The sequence below is a fragment of the Physcomitrium patens genome, chromosome 14, assembly GCF_059467195.1.
Source record: "Physcomitrium patens ecotype Gransden chromosome 14, ASM5946719v1, whole genome shotgun sequence".
NCBI classification, from domain to species: domain Eukaryota; kingdom Viridiplantae; phylum Streptophyta; class Bryopsida; order Funariales; family Funariaceae; genus Physcomitrium; species Physcomitrium patens.
The window spans coordinates 13,646,020-13,661,379 of NC_143423.1; the positions used below are offsets into that span (position 1 = coordinate 13,646,020).

The 15,360-nt window shown below is 35.5% G+C and overlaps 1 protein-coding gene across 3 annotated transcripts; it reads right to left on the bottom strand.

The window, feature by feature from the left end:
- Window positions 1-9,030: 9,030 nt before the first annotated feature.
- Window positions 9,031-14,991, bottom strand: LOC112291763 (plant UBX domain-containing protein 7). 3 transcript variants are annotated; one of them, XM_024539628.2, is made up of 13 exons: window positions 14,843-14,991; window positions 14,634-14,710; window positions 14,326-14,443; window positions 13,063-13,232; window positions 12,460-12,540; window positions 11,900-12,101; window positions 11,582-11,659; window positions 11,284-11,352; window positions 10,966-11,109; window positions 10,685-10,793; window positions 10,289-10,572; window positions 9,694-9,865; window positions 9,031-9,410 (listed from the first exon to the last, which is right to left on the bottom strand). In XM_024539628.2, the coding sequence occupies exons 3-12, from the start codon at window positions 14,422-14,424 to the stop codon at window positions 9,698-9,700; spliced, it is 1,404 nt and encodes a 467-aa protein (XP_024395396.1). In that variant the 5' UTR covers window positions 14,425-14,443; window positions 14,634-14,710; window positions 14,843-14,991; the 3' UTR covers window positions 9,031-9,410; window positions 9,694-9,697. The 3 variants fall into 3 exon arrangements, with proteins under 3 accessions (XP_024395396.1, XP_024395395.1, XP_073394816.1); XM_024539627.3 differs by having other exon boundaries at window positions 14,837-14,887; XM_073538715.1 differs by lacking the exon at window positions 14,843-14,991 and having other exon boundaries at window positions 14,634-14,822.
- Window positions 14,992-15,360: the final 369 nt, after the last annotated feature.

Below are 15,360 nucleotides of genomic sequence, written 5' to 3' on the forward strand. Positions count from 1 at the left end.
TTTGGGTTTTCGGGTTTTGGGGTTTTGCTTCTGCTTGAATGACATTTTTGGAACATTGAATAAAAATTAAAAGCTGTGAATTAAACCAAGGTTAAAACGAAGTTGAATGAGGATCTAAACAAAATCTAGATGCTATCCACTGAATTTGATCTAACAAAGGTGAAACCTTTCGAGATTTTGCTTCTTGTTGAAATAAATTTAGACAGTTGATGTGCATTTTGTTGGTTCAAAGTACAAAGCCAAATGATTTTTTATTGTGATGATTTCATGTTCCTTGTTTAATTTTTAATTTTTTTGGAAAAAATATTTAAACATTTTGAGATTATTTTTGTTCAAATTATTAAATATCACTAATGGAAGTCCAATGAGGCGAATTACATTTGATTCAATGTGTGAAGTTAGAACTAAATAACTCTGTTGGTGTAATTCAAAAACTGTGGTTTTTATATGAATATAGTAATATAAAGCACATGATTGGCTTACTAAGAACCAAAACAGAAAATGAAAAAAAATAAAATGCTAACCTGATAAAAACAACCTTAAACTTTATTTCCTCATGACATATAAAGAAGAGTAATATGTTTCAACAACTGAGAATAACTAAAAACATATTGATAATATAAAGAATGAAATTAAACTTGCTTCATTAATTACAAATTTGCCAGGTTGTTATTTAACAAAACTTTAAAATTATATTGCAACGTGATTAAATTACTTAAGTATAAAAGATTCGAATATTTTAATAGAATATTGGTATTAAACCAGTGTAAAAAACAATAACAATAAATCTATATTTGTAATAATCCTATAGTTGTGAAATAATATCAATTTAACTGGAATTCTAACAACATACATAAAATTGCATCACTCACATGATGTCACCATCAGACATGAAATATTCTTACAAAACACGTTATATTGATACTGATTTTTGAAGATTAAAAACACTTAAACTTTTTAATGATAATAATACTTTAATCACCACTGAAACCATTCACTAATAACATCTCCATCTATAGTTCAATTCCACATAACATAAATGAAATTTCATTTTTTAAAATTATGCATATGTATGTATATATATATATATATATATATATTAAAGTTAACTAATACATATACATATTAACTTCAAAATATTTGTAGTGTAAATGCAGTCTATATGTTATAAGCGGACAGTAGTACGTTTGTGGTTTATTTATCAAATTTTAAATTACAGCTTTCGAATTAAAAAAACACCACACTTTCAGAGTCCAAATTTAGAATTAGCCACAACAAGCCTAACTGCAGCTACTCGTAGTTTTTATTTTTATTTTTTTTAATACAAATCCGTGATTTGAATCTTACACGTTGACAGCTGTGTTTAGTAATGGCAAGTGGTTCCGCAGGTTGTTTGGCTTAATTTGGTATTATGAAGTCATGGTGCACAAGATGCTATTTCCACACCGTTTTTGAGCTGGGTTTTAGGTTGTCGGTAGAGAATGGGTCTTTGCTTTGTAATTGCACCGCCACCGGTTGGCGCCAACGCTCGCGCCATCCCGGTGGATGGCGTGGCGGCATGGTGCACGCGCCAAGGCGGGCCCGCCGCAGTCCCCACCGGTTGGCGCCATATGGCGGCCTAGCACAGGCTATCGTCTGGGCTCCACGGCAAGGACGGGCCCGGCCTCACTAAGGCTTTGCTCGGCAGGTTGGCGGCCGAACGCCCAAATCCGCCGTGGCCGCCCTCGAGCGGGCATTGGTGGGGAAGTTTTTGTGGACGGGGGAGCGTTGCCGCCCGATGGCGTGAGCGATTGCGCCACCGATAGCCATGCTCTAAGGCTCACATGCTTTGTGTTGTTTCATTAGGAGTGTATATTCTCCGTTGGATTATAATGAAAATATGCCCAGTACATTGGTTTCACCCTGCTATGGAAAAATTGGCAACAAAAACACGTTGTTTATATTTGGTAATGTAGGAATTCACAATGTCCAAAAAAGTAATTGATTTGTATTCTTATTGTCATTTATGTGATGAATATTATATATATATATATATATATATATAGATAGATAGCTTTTATCATGTGTTTGATTATTTTTGTTCAATATTGATATTGTAATCGACTTGAATTTTTTGATATATATGACAAGTTAATCTTGAGAGTTTTTATTGCTTACTCAAGATGAAAATAAATAAATAATTGATTAGTTAACTAGACAAAATATGTAAAGCTATTTTTTAACAACCTTCTAACAAAGATTTCTTTGACCATTTTTTGCAATCTTTTAACAAAGATGATGCCTTACTACTCTTTTGCTATCAAATATATAAGTCAAGAGTTGTTTCATCAATCAACAAGTACAAAAATTTGTATAGTCAGGAGTTTGTATAGTATTAATGTAGTATATTTTTGTGATTCTTGTTCACATTATTTGTATTGTGCTTTATTTTTGTATGGTACATTGTTATACAACATTAATTTGTATTATAATACTCCCAAAGCAAATTGAGGTCCACAAATGATAGTATACATTTATGTTATCAATGATGATTAGTATAAAATATGAATTAGCATATTTGATCAAATTGAAGTCTCCTACCATTGGATTTGATTTATCACAATAACCGGGGAATTCTAATTTAATTTTAATATGGATTCAAGTTTATATTGTATCAATATTTTGTAAGATAGTATTGATTATAAATGTATTTTTATTTTTACAAACATGTGAATTGGAAATAACAATAAAAGTGATTGAATAAAATTAAAAAATATTTATATTTTATATTCTTAATTAATATAAAAATGATCACAATTGAAGTATTTATATTGAGAATGTTTAGAAAGACACAAGAATAGTAGTAAATAATACATACAAATACAAGAGAGTTTCTAAAGAGAGAGAGAGAGCTTCACATGAAAATCTATTGATCTGGTTGTGTCTCGTATACAAAAGAAGAAGGAGAGAGGATAAAAAGTTTCTCTCCACTATATTCCAAATACTGTAGCTATAGTATTTATTATAAACTACAATAAATATTATGGAGAGCACCGACTACATTTAATTCTTTCAACATTCATCTTCGTTCATCATAATATTTATATAATATAAAATTTGTATAGAATTATGATCTATACTTTTCTATAATCTCGTAAGATCAGCAATTGTTGCTTCATTAAAATCTTATCTAAGAAAACCTTATTGTATTCAAGGACAAAACCATAGTTGAAAGAAAAAGAATACAACATCATTTTTTTTTAATTATTTTAAGAATTCATTAACTTCCTTATTCAAGAAAAACAAGTTGTCGCATACCAATGCCATAAGTAAGTCGGCAATGGTTGCACAATGGGAGAGCTTTGATAAAGAGATCAACAAGGTTATTTGCAAATTCAATTTTTTTAATTATAAGTTCTTAATCAGTAATCAAGTCATAGGTATAACTAAAATAATTTGGATCAATATGCTTTGTCTTGTCTCCTTTAATGAAACCAATTTTCATTTGTAAAACACAACCACTATTATCTTCATATAAGATATTTGGAGAATCATCATATAAAAATCTACAGGTTATTTGAATGAGGTTATCAATTGATCGCAACCAAATACATTCCCGAGATGCCTCATGTAAGGAAATAATTTTTGCATGGTTGGATGAAATTACAGTTATAGTTTGTTTCACTATTTTTCATGATATTGTAGCTCCATATCTTAAAAATACATATTATGTTTGAGATTTAGCTAGTGCACTATCAAATTTATATCCCACATCACAATATCCAACCAATTTTGGATCTGTAGATTGTGTGTAGAATAATCCCAAGTCTTTTATAATTTTTAAATAATGTAGTAAATGTTTGATGCTATTTCAATATTGTAGTATTGGACGTGCACTGTGTCTTACAAGAACATTAACTGCAAATGCAATATCTGGTGTGGTAGATGTGGCTAAATATAAAAGTGCTCCAATCGCTATGAGGTATGGATATTACTTTCCTAATATTTTCTCCTCTTCGTCCTCGCATAGATAGAATGGATCATGACCATCATGACCATATCCAACCATTGGTGTGAACAATGGATTAACATCAATCATATTAAATCTCCATAAGATTTATCTAATATATGTTAGTTGGTAGAGAAAAATGCTACCATCTGTAAAATGCATAATTTGAAGACTAATGTAGAAAGTTATTTTTTCTAGCCTTTTTAACTCAACTTCATGTATAAGTAGGTTAATAGCTGCAATACATACAAATCTAGTGTTCACTAGGTTAAGATCATCAACATATACAGTGATGATCACAAAACCAATTTTATCTTATTTGATAAACAAACAAGGGGTTAGTGGATCACTTACGAACATATTTATAATTAAATAATCTCGAAGACATTGATACTACATGCGTCCAGATTGTTTTAGATCATACATGGTATTTTGTAATTTAATACTATGATATCATTGTAGAGCAGGTACATTTGGAATTCTTGTTTTCAAACCACGTAGAACTTTCATATAAATATGTGCATTAAGTAATCCATATAAATACACAGTTACCACATCCATGAGATGCATTTCAAGGGTGGCATGAACTGCCATTCCAATAATATATCAAAATGTAATTGAATCCATGATTGGAGAATATGTGAATTCATAATCAATGCCAAATCATTGAGTAAATCCTTGGGCAATAAGACGAGTTTTATAGTGGATTATTTGACCTTGAGCATATCACTTGTATATTAATACCATCTTATATCCCACAAGGCGAGATGTAAGAATATCTATAATTGGACCAAAGACTTTTTTATTACACAAAGAAGCATACTCCTCGTTGATGGCAATTTTTCATTTTAATTACTTAGAGCCATGCATCTCTTTTTTGATATTTTGAGGTTCATGATTGTCTTTCTTGTGAGAAAGAACTTTTATAATTATACATGCAAATGATTCATCTACTGTAATAGATGGTCTATCCCAAACATCGTCTATAGCACAATACAAAATAGATAATTTTTTACTCAACTTGATCTTATTCTTTTTCCAAGATTGTTTTTCATAGGAATTGAAGGTACATTATGCATGGATATATCATCATGAATTGGTGGTCCTGCAAGATGAGTGGAAATTTCTTGAGAAATAATACCAGAATTAGTCAATGTTATAGCTTTCTTCTTACATGGTTGCTTATTTGGTCTACAAGTTCTTTTAGTTGTTATTGTTATAACTTGAGGTATTGTAGTCAATGGCACTATAATCTGAATAGATGTATTTTGAGCCTCATTAATAGGAACTCTTGTAATCCTAGGTACATCATTGAAGCCATCAGATATTTCATCTGCAATTTTTTTTGGATGCAAAATCTTAGCAACTTGAGTTTCATTTAAAGATGTCTTAGGATTGAGATTCATTGTAAACATTGCCGATGCTTCGAATACAAGTACTTTATTTCTTTGTTGATTGGATACTCCTCTTTGAAGAGATGAGAATACATTCTCTTCAAAATGGCAATTTTACAAATGAGCATATAATAATGTGCTAGTTGATGGATCAACAATATAAATAATGCATGATAAATCAAAACCAACATATATGCCTTCTCGTTGATGAATTCTTATGGTATGCCATTGAGGTTTTGGTATTAGAATCCAAGGACAACAACCAAATACTCGTAAATAAGATACATTTGAAATACAATCCAAAATAAGTTCATATGGTGAAACAATTTCAAGAGAAGAAGGGCAGAGGCATATTAATGTTGTAACATGTAAAACTACATGACTCCACATAGATGCAGGTAAATTTGCGTGAAGGAGGAGTGGTTGGATAGTGAATTGTATACACTTTATAAATGACTCTCTAAGTCTATTTTGAGCATGTTCACATGGAATATAATATGTCAACTTAATTCTTGTTGCAGTACAATAATCTTCAAAAGACTTTGATACAAATTCTTTTACTTTATCCATACACAATGTTTTTATAGGATAATCAAGAAAATGTGCTCGAAAACAAATAAGCATAGATAAAAGATTGGAAAATACCATGTTTTAGGTTGATAATAAAGAAACATGTGATTGTTTATCTAATGCATTAGTAAGGACCAAAAAATAACAAAATAGTCTCAATATTGGATTAATAGGACCACAAATATCACCATGCAACCTTTCAAGTATTAGTGATAATTCTTGTAAAAGTTTCCAAATGGAAGGCTGAGTAATCATCTTGGCTTGCACGCATGTACGACATAATTTAATAGAGTCTATATTTGCAAGCTTTAATTTGTGCCTAATTATACATGGAATGATCTTTCTAAATAATGTAGATCTTGGATGTCCCAATCATTTATGCCAGAGAGAAGCACAATTCTCTATGATAGATGATGAAAAATTAAATATAATGGGAGGCCGAATTGCAATTTGGTATAAACCATTTTTTGTAGCAAAAGCTTTTTTAACAAATTTATGATTCTTTGCAAGAACCAAAATCTCTTTTCTATTTAAAATGGTGGTTGAGAGGTGATAACCATTGATATGTACATCTCGGTAGCTCATCAGATTCTAATCTGCTGAAGGTGCAAACATTGCATGTTTATATTTTACAATGGAATCCGCAGGTAATTTTACCATCGTTGTTCCTTCTTGGAAACGAAACGCATTTGCTCCATCCATGGTCATCATATTTTTAGTTTGCTAAATTGAAGATTTTTCAATAAAAAATCATTTATCCTACAGGATAATATGTGTTGTTGCAGAATCAATGAGCACATCATTTGATTCATTATTAGAGGTTTTGTTATTTATATAAGCCTCTAAATCATCAACACCAATTGAATCCATGGATGCATCCATGGTATGAACTTTACAAGCCTCAACTCGTAATTTCTTATTTTTTTAGAATATTTTAATAAAATATTTTGAAATATGGCACATATGTACTAAATATCCAATCATTCTATATTTATTGCAAGAACACATCTTTGATTTTTATTTTCTACTATAATTAATAGTAGAACGTTTATTCACTCTATATGGATAGAAATGGTCATATGACTATAATTGCCCTGATGCTTATGAGCACCTTTCCCATGTTTATATAATTTTTTCTTAGACTTTGAAATATTAAGTGCATAAAATTTTGGAACTGTGGTTCCAATAAGACAAGCTTCTACATTGCGCAAGAGTATCTCATTTTACATCTCCGCAAGAAGTAGATAGGACATGAGATTAGAATGACTCTAGAATTTCATACTCCTATATTATTGTACAAGTACAGCAGATACAGGAGGAAATGTAGAGTGACTTTTCTCAATCATTTCTTCTTTAGAGATACTTTGTCCATATAATCGTAATTGTGAGACAATACTATACATTTTACTATTGAAAGCATTTAAATTTGGAAAATTCAAGACACGTAAATGTGTTCAATTATGACGTGCACGTAGAAGGAAAATAGTCTTTTGATGATCAAACCTGGATCTAAGATTCTTCCAAAGTTCTGCAAGATCTTCCATTTTTAAATATTGATGTTGTAATGCAGGTACAAGATGATGACGAAGGAAAAGAAGTGCTTTCCAATGGATAGCACGAAGAATAGAAGTACTTATTGTAGGAGATTCTTCAAACATAATAGCATTCGAGAGTTGTTCTACAAATAAATTTGCTTTTGTCATTTTTGCCCATAATAGATAATTGTTTCCATCCATAGTCAATAGTAGAAATAGAAGAGCTTGAAAATGTTTGGATGCAATGATAATAGTTGGAACCATAATAAAAGCAGTTGAAGATGTTGAAGCTTTCATTATAAATAAATCTGTAAAAAAAATATAAGGTCAAGTAGAAAAGTTAAGTAAAATGTATCTTAAAATATAAAGCCAAATAAAATGATAAAGTTGAACTTGAAATCAAAAATATTAATTATTATTATTATTATTATTATTTTTGAACAAGGTTGTAGATTGTGGCAGCAGAGCAGCAGCAATACAATGGCGGTGGTAGTCAACAATGGCAGCATTAGCAGCAAGGTCGGCGGTAGGCAGCGGAGATGTTAGCGACTATTTGGCAACAGTTGGCAGTTGTTTTGACAAGTGTTTAGTGGCAAGCATACGGCGCAGCAAGGAGGTAAGGCTGCAGCAATTACTCTACGCAAGCAGGAAAGGCAAGGCAATCTAATAAGCAACTAAGATGTGAGGGGCCAACAAGAAGTGCAGCAAGATCATGAGTCATGTACCAAAGTAATAAATATCACACATGGAGTAGGAGTAGCAACAAGTTTGAAGAGTCAAGACTAAAGTAAAAAATTGCGATAGTGTATAAGAGCAAATTGTGTTGATAACGTGTTGAGAATGTTAAGAAAGACATAAGAATAGTAATAAGTAATACACACAAACAAGAGAGTTTCTAAGAAGAGAGAGAGCTTCACACAAAAATCTATTGATCTGATTGTTTCTCATATACAAAAGAAGAAGGAGAAAGGATAAACAATTTTTCTCTACTACATTCCAAATACTGTAGCTATAGTATTTATTGTAAACTACAATAAATATTATAGAAAGCACTGGCTACATTTAATGCTCTCAACAATTTAGATTGATTTGAGATTACCTACAAATGTTGGTATTTACAACAAAGTCTTTATTAATGACAACTATTATTATCTATGAAAGAAACACTACCAATATTATTACCATATATATATATACTTTTCCTTTTCATCTTAACCACCACCTAGGATGCATAATATGCATTAATATGTGTATGTATTTTATATATATATATATATATATATATATATATTGTAGCAAACTTAATTAAAATTAGAAAACGATTGAGAGATGGATTGGTATAACAAGACAAAAATCCAAGGGGGGATGTTGAAAATGAGAAATAAATAAAGAAAGATGGGATCTGGAAGGTTGTCAAGGGTCACTAGTAGTACAGACATAGAGCACTCCATTATACCAAATTAGTCTTCAATTTAATTCCTCACAACAAAAAAATCATTGAAGGCTCAAACGTTTAAATCACATGAAAGGAACTCACCACATGTGTATTGTAAAAATGTCAATATAAGAAAAATCTGTGTAGCTGCAACAAGAGATAGCTATTGGTAAACAAAATCCTTTACATGTGCTAAACTACTTGCCTGTGCTACAAAAGGTAGCATAGTGATCCCAGGAGATCACAAATGGACAATATAACAATCACCAAATGTTCTCAACCACTGACACGTGCATCTGTAGACCTAGAACCAAGTTGAGAAAGAAGACGTTGAGATGGTAGTCATAAATAGCCCCGAATCATTGAAGATGTGCTTATCCAGCTCACCACTGTTCTGCACCCTTGCTTTGTCAAACTTATGCAGTGGTCAAATTTGAGGAACATGTGCGGACATAATCCAGCTGCCCAAATCTTCTAAGCATTATATCCTGCATCAATCCCAATCATATCATAGATGTAGAGGGTTTGCATCTTAACAGCAAAATTAAAACGAAACTCCTTTCGACAGTAACCCAAAGCATCCACAGGTTTCTCAAATAGCTTCAAGTTGCACAAAGTCCAGCGTCAAGCACATCTCATCAAACATGATTTCAGAAAGAGCACGAAGATCCCTGGTGCACACAGGTGTCAGTCAGATCAAAGACAGTCAACCATAACCAATACACAATCTAACATGTAGGGGCAAGATGCCAATAAAGAATATCAACTTACAGAACTAGTCCCAAACCATTGACAGCATTGCATTTGCGACTCCAGCTTCTTCCATGCTCGCATCTGAGCTATACACTAATGTACGATTTGCTCCTGGTATCATCTGATTCAAGTGAAATGGACGCCCATCCTCGGCTTCTTTCACTTTTGAACTGCAGAAAGACCATAATTGCTGTACAAGCAGAGGAAACTATTATTCGCGCAACCAGAAAGCAAGATCGGAATGTGATCGAACAAATTCAGAGACCTATCTATGAACTATATGGTTCCTAATAGCGACATTTACTGAGCTGGCCTACATGAGCAACTGCAGCTAAAGCAAACGAATGAAAAAATGAAATAAAACCTTCTGTGAAGAACTACGTCATTTAAGGCTTTAGCCAGATGGATAAGCCACAGACACACTAGGAGAAACGTGTGCTTGCAGATAACACAGCTACTTACTAAGAGAAAGATATCTTGCTTAGATCAGAATACAACAGTATTGTCCGAAACTTTAGTTGCGAAGTAAATGTTACAAAAGCCACTTCGATCAGATGAATAAAGACGCCCTAAAGAAACTTACGTTAAATACCCAGGAATCTCATCGCAATACCTTAACAGAGTCGCTCATCAGAAATCTTCGATTGCTCCTAGAACCATCCGGAAATCGGACACCCACCCTGCATGTTCCTGGAGCTTTGTTCTCGGGCTCCTCTGACAATGATGGATAAACAATTTGTTGAACAGCACTTGCAGCGACAACATCTGCGTCCACCTTCTCCCCAGATAATGCTCCAGATGGCTCCATGGATGATTCCATATGTCGTGAGCCTGACACTAATGGTGGACCGCTTACTGCTGGCCGTTGCGGCTCATCTGCTTCCAAGTCAACTATATCTGCAAGGAACCCACACTAGACATTAAATAAAACTTGTTCATTACATGATCAAACAAAGATGATTTAGACGCACAATCAAAGACTCAAAGTCGACTCCACAACATGAATGACCTTTGAAAGGTTGGTTAGCATCTTTGGCTGCTTCACGAGGACGCTTATGAGGTGGGAAACCAATTGGCTGCTTATCAAGGGGACCCATGTCCATGTACCGCACAAGATCCTGTTTCAGAACACCAGTGACACATAAACTAGTGCAGGTAAAATGGTTATATTTACAAAGGCATGTCAAACCACTAAATTAAATTTAAAGAGTAGCGAACTAAGCATTATTAATACTTCATATCCAAGTGTACAGACTGCAACCATTAACCACTTTTAGAGAAGAAATTTACCTCTAGAAGGCGCTCAGCACTGATCATGCCTTCCCATGACCGCATCTTTTGTCCGGTGATAGGATCAATCACTAAGATAGAAGGCATAAGTAACAGCTTATAGTAAGTGCAAACTTTCCTCCCTTCTTCTGTATCATCGTACACCTGTGAAAAATTTGGACGCCAATCAAAATCGAAAAAATATTTACAATTCACACTACCATCACGCAAAAATAGAAAAAAAATATAAAGAAAAATAAACAAAACAGTAAAATCTCTAAAACTTAAGGAAGTTTGAATATTTGAGGACGTGAAGAAAAAATATTGGCTAGGACAAACCTGCCAGAATACGAAAGAGGTACCGACAGTGTCCTTCACCGCTTCATGTCCCCATGTGTCCCGATTCAACTGCACCCCAGTTTCCCAAACACAAACATGAAGAGTAAGTCAACCCACCAGACATTGCAATCAAAGATATATGCAATGACAATGCGGGGAAATGACTTTAATGCACCGAAGAAACACAAAAGCACTTATCAGCACTATATTACAGAAGAAAATCTATAAATGAACAAAATCTGTAATTTATTTCAGGTTGACAATTCTTCACATATGTGATTACTAGTATCAAACTTACCGTATAACTAGCGAATTCTGTGGTTGACTGCACATTGACTAGCAACCACTTCCCCTCTTTTGCAGCTTCTGTCTTAGCCTGCACATCCAACTCCGATTTTCACAAGCTGAGAGGTGGTCTCCAGGATAGCTTTTGAGAAATAATACGTGAATGAATTAATGTCATTAAGACTGGCCATTTCTACAAGCTCAATAATCAGTATACCTTCCAAAAACATTCGACCCCAAGAACAACACCCACAAATTAAAGAACTCCACGGCCCAATTTATGGCATAGTTCATACTACAAGGCTCACACACAGGGTAAAAAATCTTCTACCTGTTCAAATGTGCCTTGAAACATAAAAACAAATGGCGGCCGATAAAGAGCAGCTAATGAATCCCGCGATGAACCACCAGCTGATCCTACATGGGTACTGGCCTCTCCCGCACCCCAGCTCGATTGCTGATTGGCTTCATCTTCGAAGTTCCTAAAAGGATCTACAAAGCTATGGCTCGGATATTGCACTGCTTGATGTACCCTGATGCAGTTCATAAGAAAAAGGAATAAACGTCACCTCATCATAACCACCAAATAAACGAACATCACTTCAGAGTGGCACAAAACAATAAAGCAGCAAACCGAACAATGTAGCGAATTAACTCGAACCCATGAAAGAGCCAACAATATGAGAAGCACCACATCCGTCGAATAGCAGCTGAGAAGCAATGTGAAATTAGAGAGTGCTTGCACAAGAGCAGGTACACAACTGCATATAGCTTGAGCATCAAAACTGAACGATGACCTACTGAAATGAGCAGTAACATGTAGATGTGAAGACAAGAAGTAACAACATTCTAATGCTCCGAAGAGATGAGTACAGCATCAAAATAAAATACCTGGCTTGAAGCATATCTTCATACAGAGCCTCTCTTTTAACAGGCAAGGGAGGCCGCACGTAGTTCTCGTTATCACCATTCCTAAATTGAACAAAAACAAACTAAAAATTAGAGCATTGACGAGTTCAGAGCCCCACACGAATCATTTGATGCACAATGCAGGATAATACATGGCATAGCACACGTCAATGAAAAAGTCCCGTCGCTTGAATAGGATTAAGAGGACATCTAAATGAAGGTAATCAAATTTCTTTCGTGCAGCTGAGAATATATGCACTCATTAAACAACGAGCACAACATTCAACAAGAAAACTTTATGAATAACACAAACTGAAAAATAACCACCACTGTACCTTTCTATCCTATGCATCAAAATTTATCAGACCTCAAGGAAACAAAAATCGATCATATAAAGAAAAATGACTAAGACAAAAGAGCTCGGTGCTGGAAGCACACAACACCCTCACTCTCTCGTAGAAAGGATCCACAAAACTAGAAGAACAACTTCAGGTCTGCCAACTCAAGCAGTCAAGATAGAACACTGCTCGGTCAGACCTAAACAACGTAAGTATGTCAATTCCAAGGTTACCCATGTTCCTATACCTGTCATTGACAGTTGAGCTTCCAGGATCCAAACTTGATCCGAGTGTGGCCTGCTCTGGAAGCACAGGGGCCGAGACGACTGGAGCAGCCAAATCGTTATTCGCTCCACCCACCTCGTTGTTCTCGGCAAAATAAAGTTGAACAGCTTCGTTAAGTAACCAACCAGTGGCCTGTAGAACAAGCAACCATGTCAAGCATGATATCTTCAGTCACCGAAACCAGTAGATGACAGACTGAGAGCCATTCAACACTTCTACATACTATCGAATAGTGTCAATGCCAACTACGAGGAAAAGTATATTCTGTTTAAATTGCAATTAGATGCTGTTTGAATGTGCAAGAAGGGATAAGGATCTAATGCCATAAACCCAATAATGATTACATTGTAATTGACGATTTATCGTAAGGTCACAGAAAAGTTTATATCACGGAAGGAAAGGACAACTCGAACCCATGTACGATCAAAACACGAAGCTAAGTACCAGACTACATGCACTGTCGGGCATCCGAAGTTCAGGTCCAAACTAACAAGAAGCACGAAAGAATATGAATATGTATTTAATAAAGCCTACAAACTTGCATATTCAATTTTATAAGAGATTAGTTAACTCCAAAAGAAAGAAAAATGGTCTCCCCGTGCAATCTAGGAATAGGAAAGGGCTAAAAGAGATAGGCATCTCAAAGAAATAGAGAAGATACAACTAAGCGCGAAGAAAAAGTTTTTCTACCCCAACAATCGAATATTCGACAAAAACGAAGTGATACATCCAAAACGGCAAGGAAGATACCATCACCACCTCCAAACGATTGAAACAAGCTAACTGGCAAAAATAATAATAATAATAAATAAATAAATAAAAAGGGGGCGATTATTCCAACAACATCCAACAAAAAGAACTCTCTGTTCACGAAAAGCACGACGTATTGCCATAACTATAACGAAACTAATCGACTCCAACTTTACTGTCAAAATGCTTGTCAGCGTTTGTCAAATGCACGATGAGGGGTAATTTAGCTTGCGACTCCAAATTTTACGTTCAATTCAGCATCGCCACATCGCAGAAAACCCGACTCCAATCCACTGTGACACGGTCTAAGGTGGCGTGAAGTTCCCGTTAAAATGCAAACAAAACCAAAATTCTATAAGAGTACAATAATAGAGTAATTACCCGGGGTATCAATCCCAAATAAAAGAAAATGGAACCCAACAACTCAACACCGGAAGTCGCAACAACAATGACCATAAAAAACATGATCACAAACCTGCAGGAACTGCCTAGCTCGATCCGCCGATTCTCCCACAATATCCATAAACTCCAACATCACCAGCTGCTCCTCCCAATCTGACAGAGTAGTCTCCATTGCTGCAACCAACCGAATCCTGACACACCCGAGAAAAAAAAACACACACACGCCCGAATCAAATCAGCACATCCAAATCCCCTCAGACCCCCACTCCCTCCCTCCCTCACACACAGCCCTAATGACCCCAAAACCTGCTCCAACAAACAAACAAACAAAACAAACCAAACCAAACCAAACCAACACAGATTATCACACGCAACGCAGACCTGAATTCTTCCAATCGATAGACAGATATTCTTCGAGGAAAACTCCAGGATCCCTCCACGAACAAATTATCCCACCTCTGCAGCAGAATGAAACAAACTCATAAACTCACTCTCTTACACACACTCTCACACACACACAAAAAGCCTTCCACAGATGAAAGATGAAGAAACCCAATTGCAGAAACACATGAATTAGGTCTTTCCTTTACTTCTTCTTCTTCTTCTTCTTCTTCATCCAATGGTGCTCACACAGCCTCTCTCTTGCTCTGCCTTCGCTTTCCCCTTTGCTTTGTTGCGCTATGACGACGCCGACGCCGACGACGACGACGATGAAGAAGCAGCGGACGACGATAAACACAACTCTCGCTCGCTTTGCCGCCCCTCCCCATACATTGCATCCATGCCTTCCGTTCGTCGCCCTCATGAATTACGTCCGTTTTTTTGACGAACGATACCGGACGTCGCCCCTTCGGCGTGGCGCTTATGACGGACACAGTTTACCCAAGCTGTTCTCGGGAGCATCGGTCGTTGTGTGCAACTCGTCTGCTGCCGATCGTCGTCCGTGCCTTCCACCCCCTGCCGTCGTCGGCGTGGGTCGCGATTCGTCGTTCTGTTTCGTCCGATACAGTGGCGCGGGTGCATAAGGGGATTGTACTTGTTGTGAGAAAGGAGAAGAGCCTGTTCTGGTGTGGACCTGCCCCGGGTATCGTGGGTAACGGGTTCGATT

Excerpts from the sequence above, each read along its gene's own strand:
- LOC112291763 (XM_024539628.2), bottom strand. The coding sequence starts at position 14,424 with ATGGAGACTACTCTGTCAGATTGGGAGGAGCAGCTGGTGATGTTGGAG. Across the intron at positions 13,233-14,325 it reads GAGCTAGGCAGTTCCTGCAG|GCCACTGGTTGGTTACTTAA; the intron begins GTTTGTGATCAT and ends CTTGTTCTACAG. Across the intron at positions 12,102-12,459 it reads GAAGATATGCTTCAAGCCAG|GGTACATCAAGCAGTGCAAT; the intron begins GTATTTTATTTT and ends GAACTGCATCAG.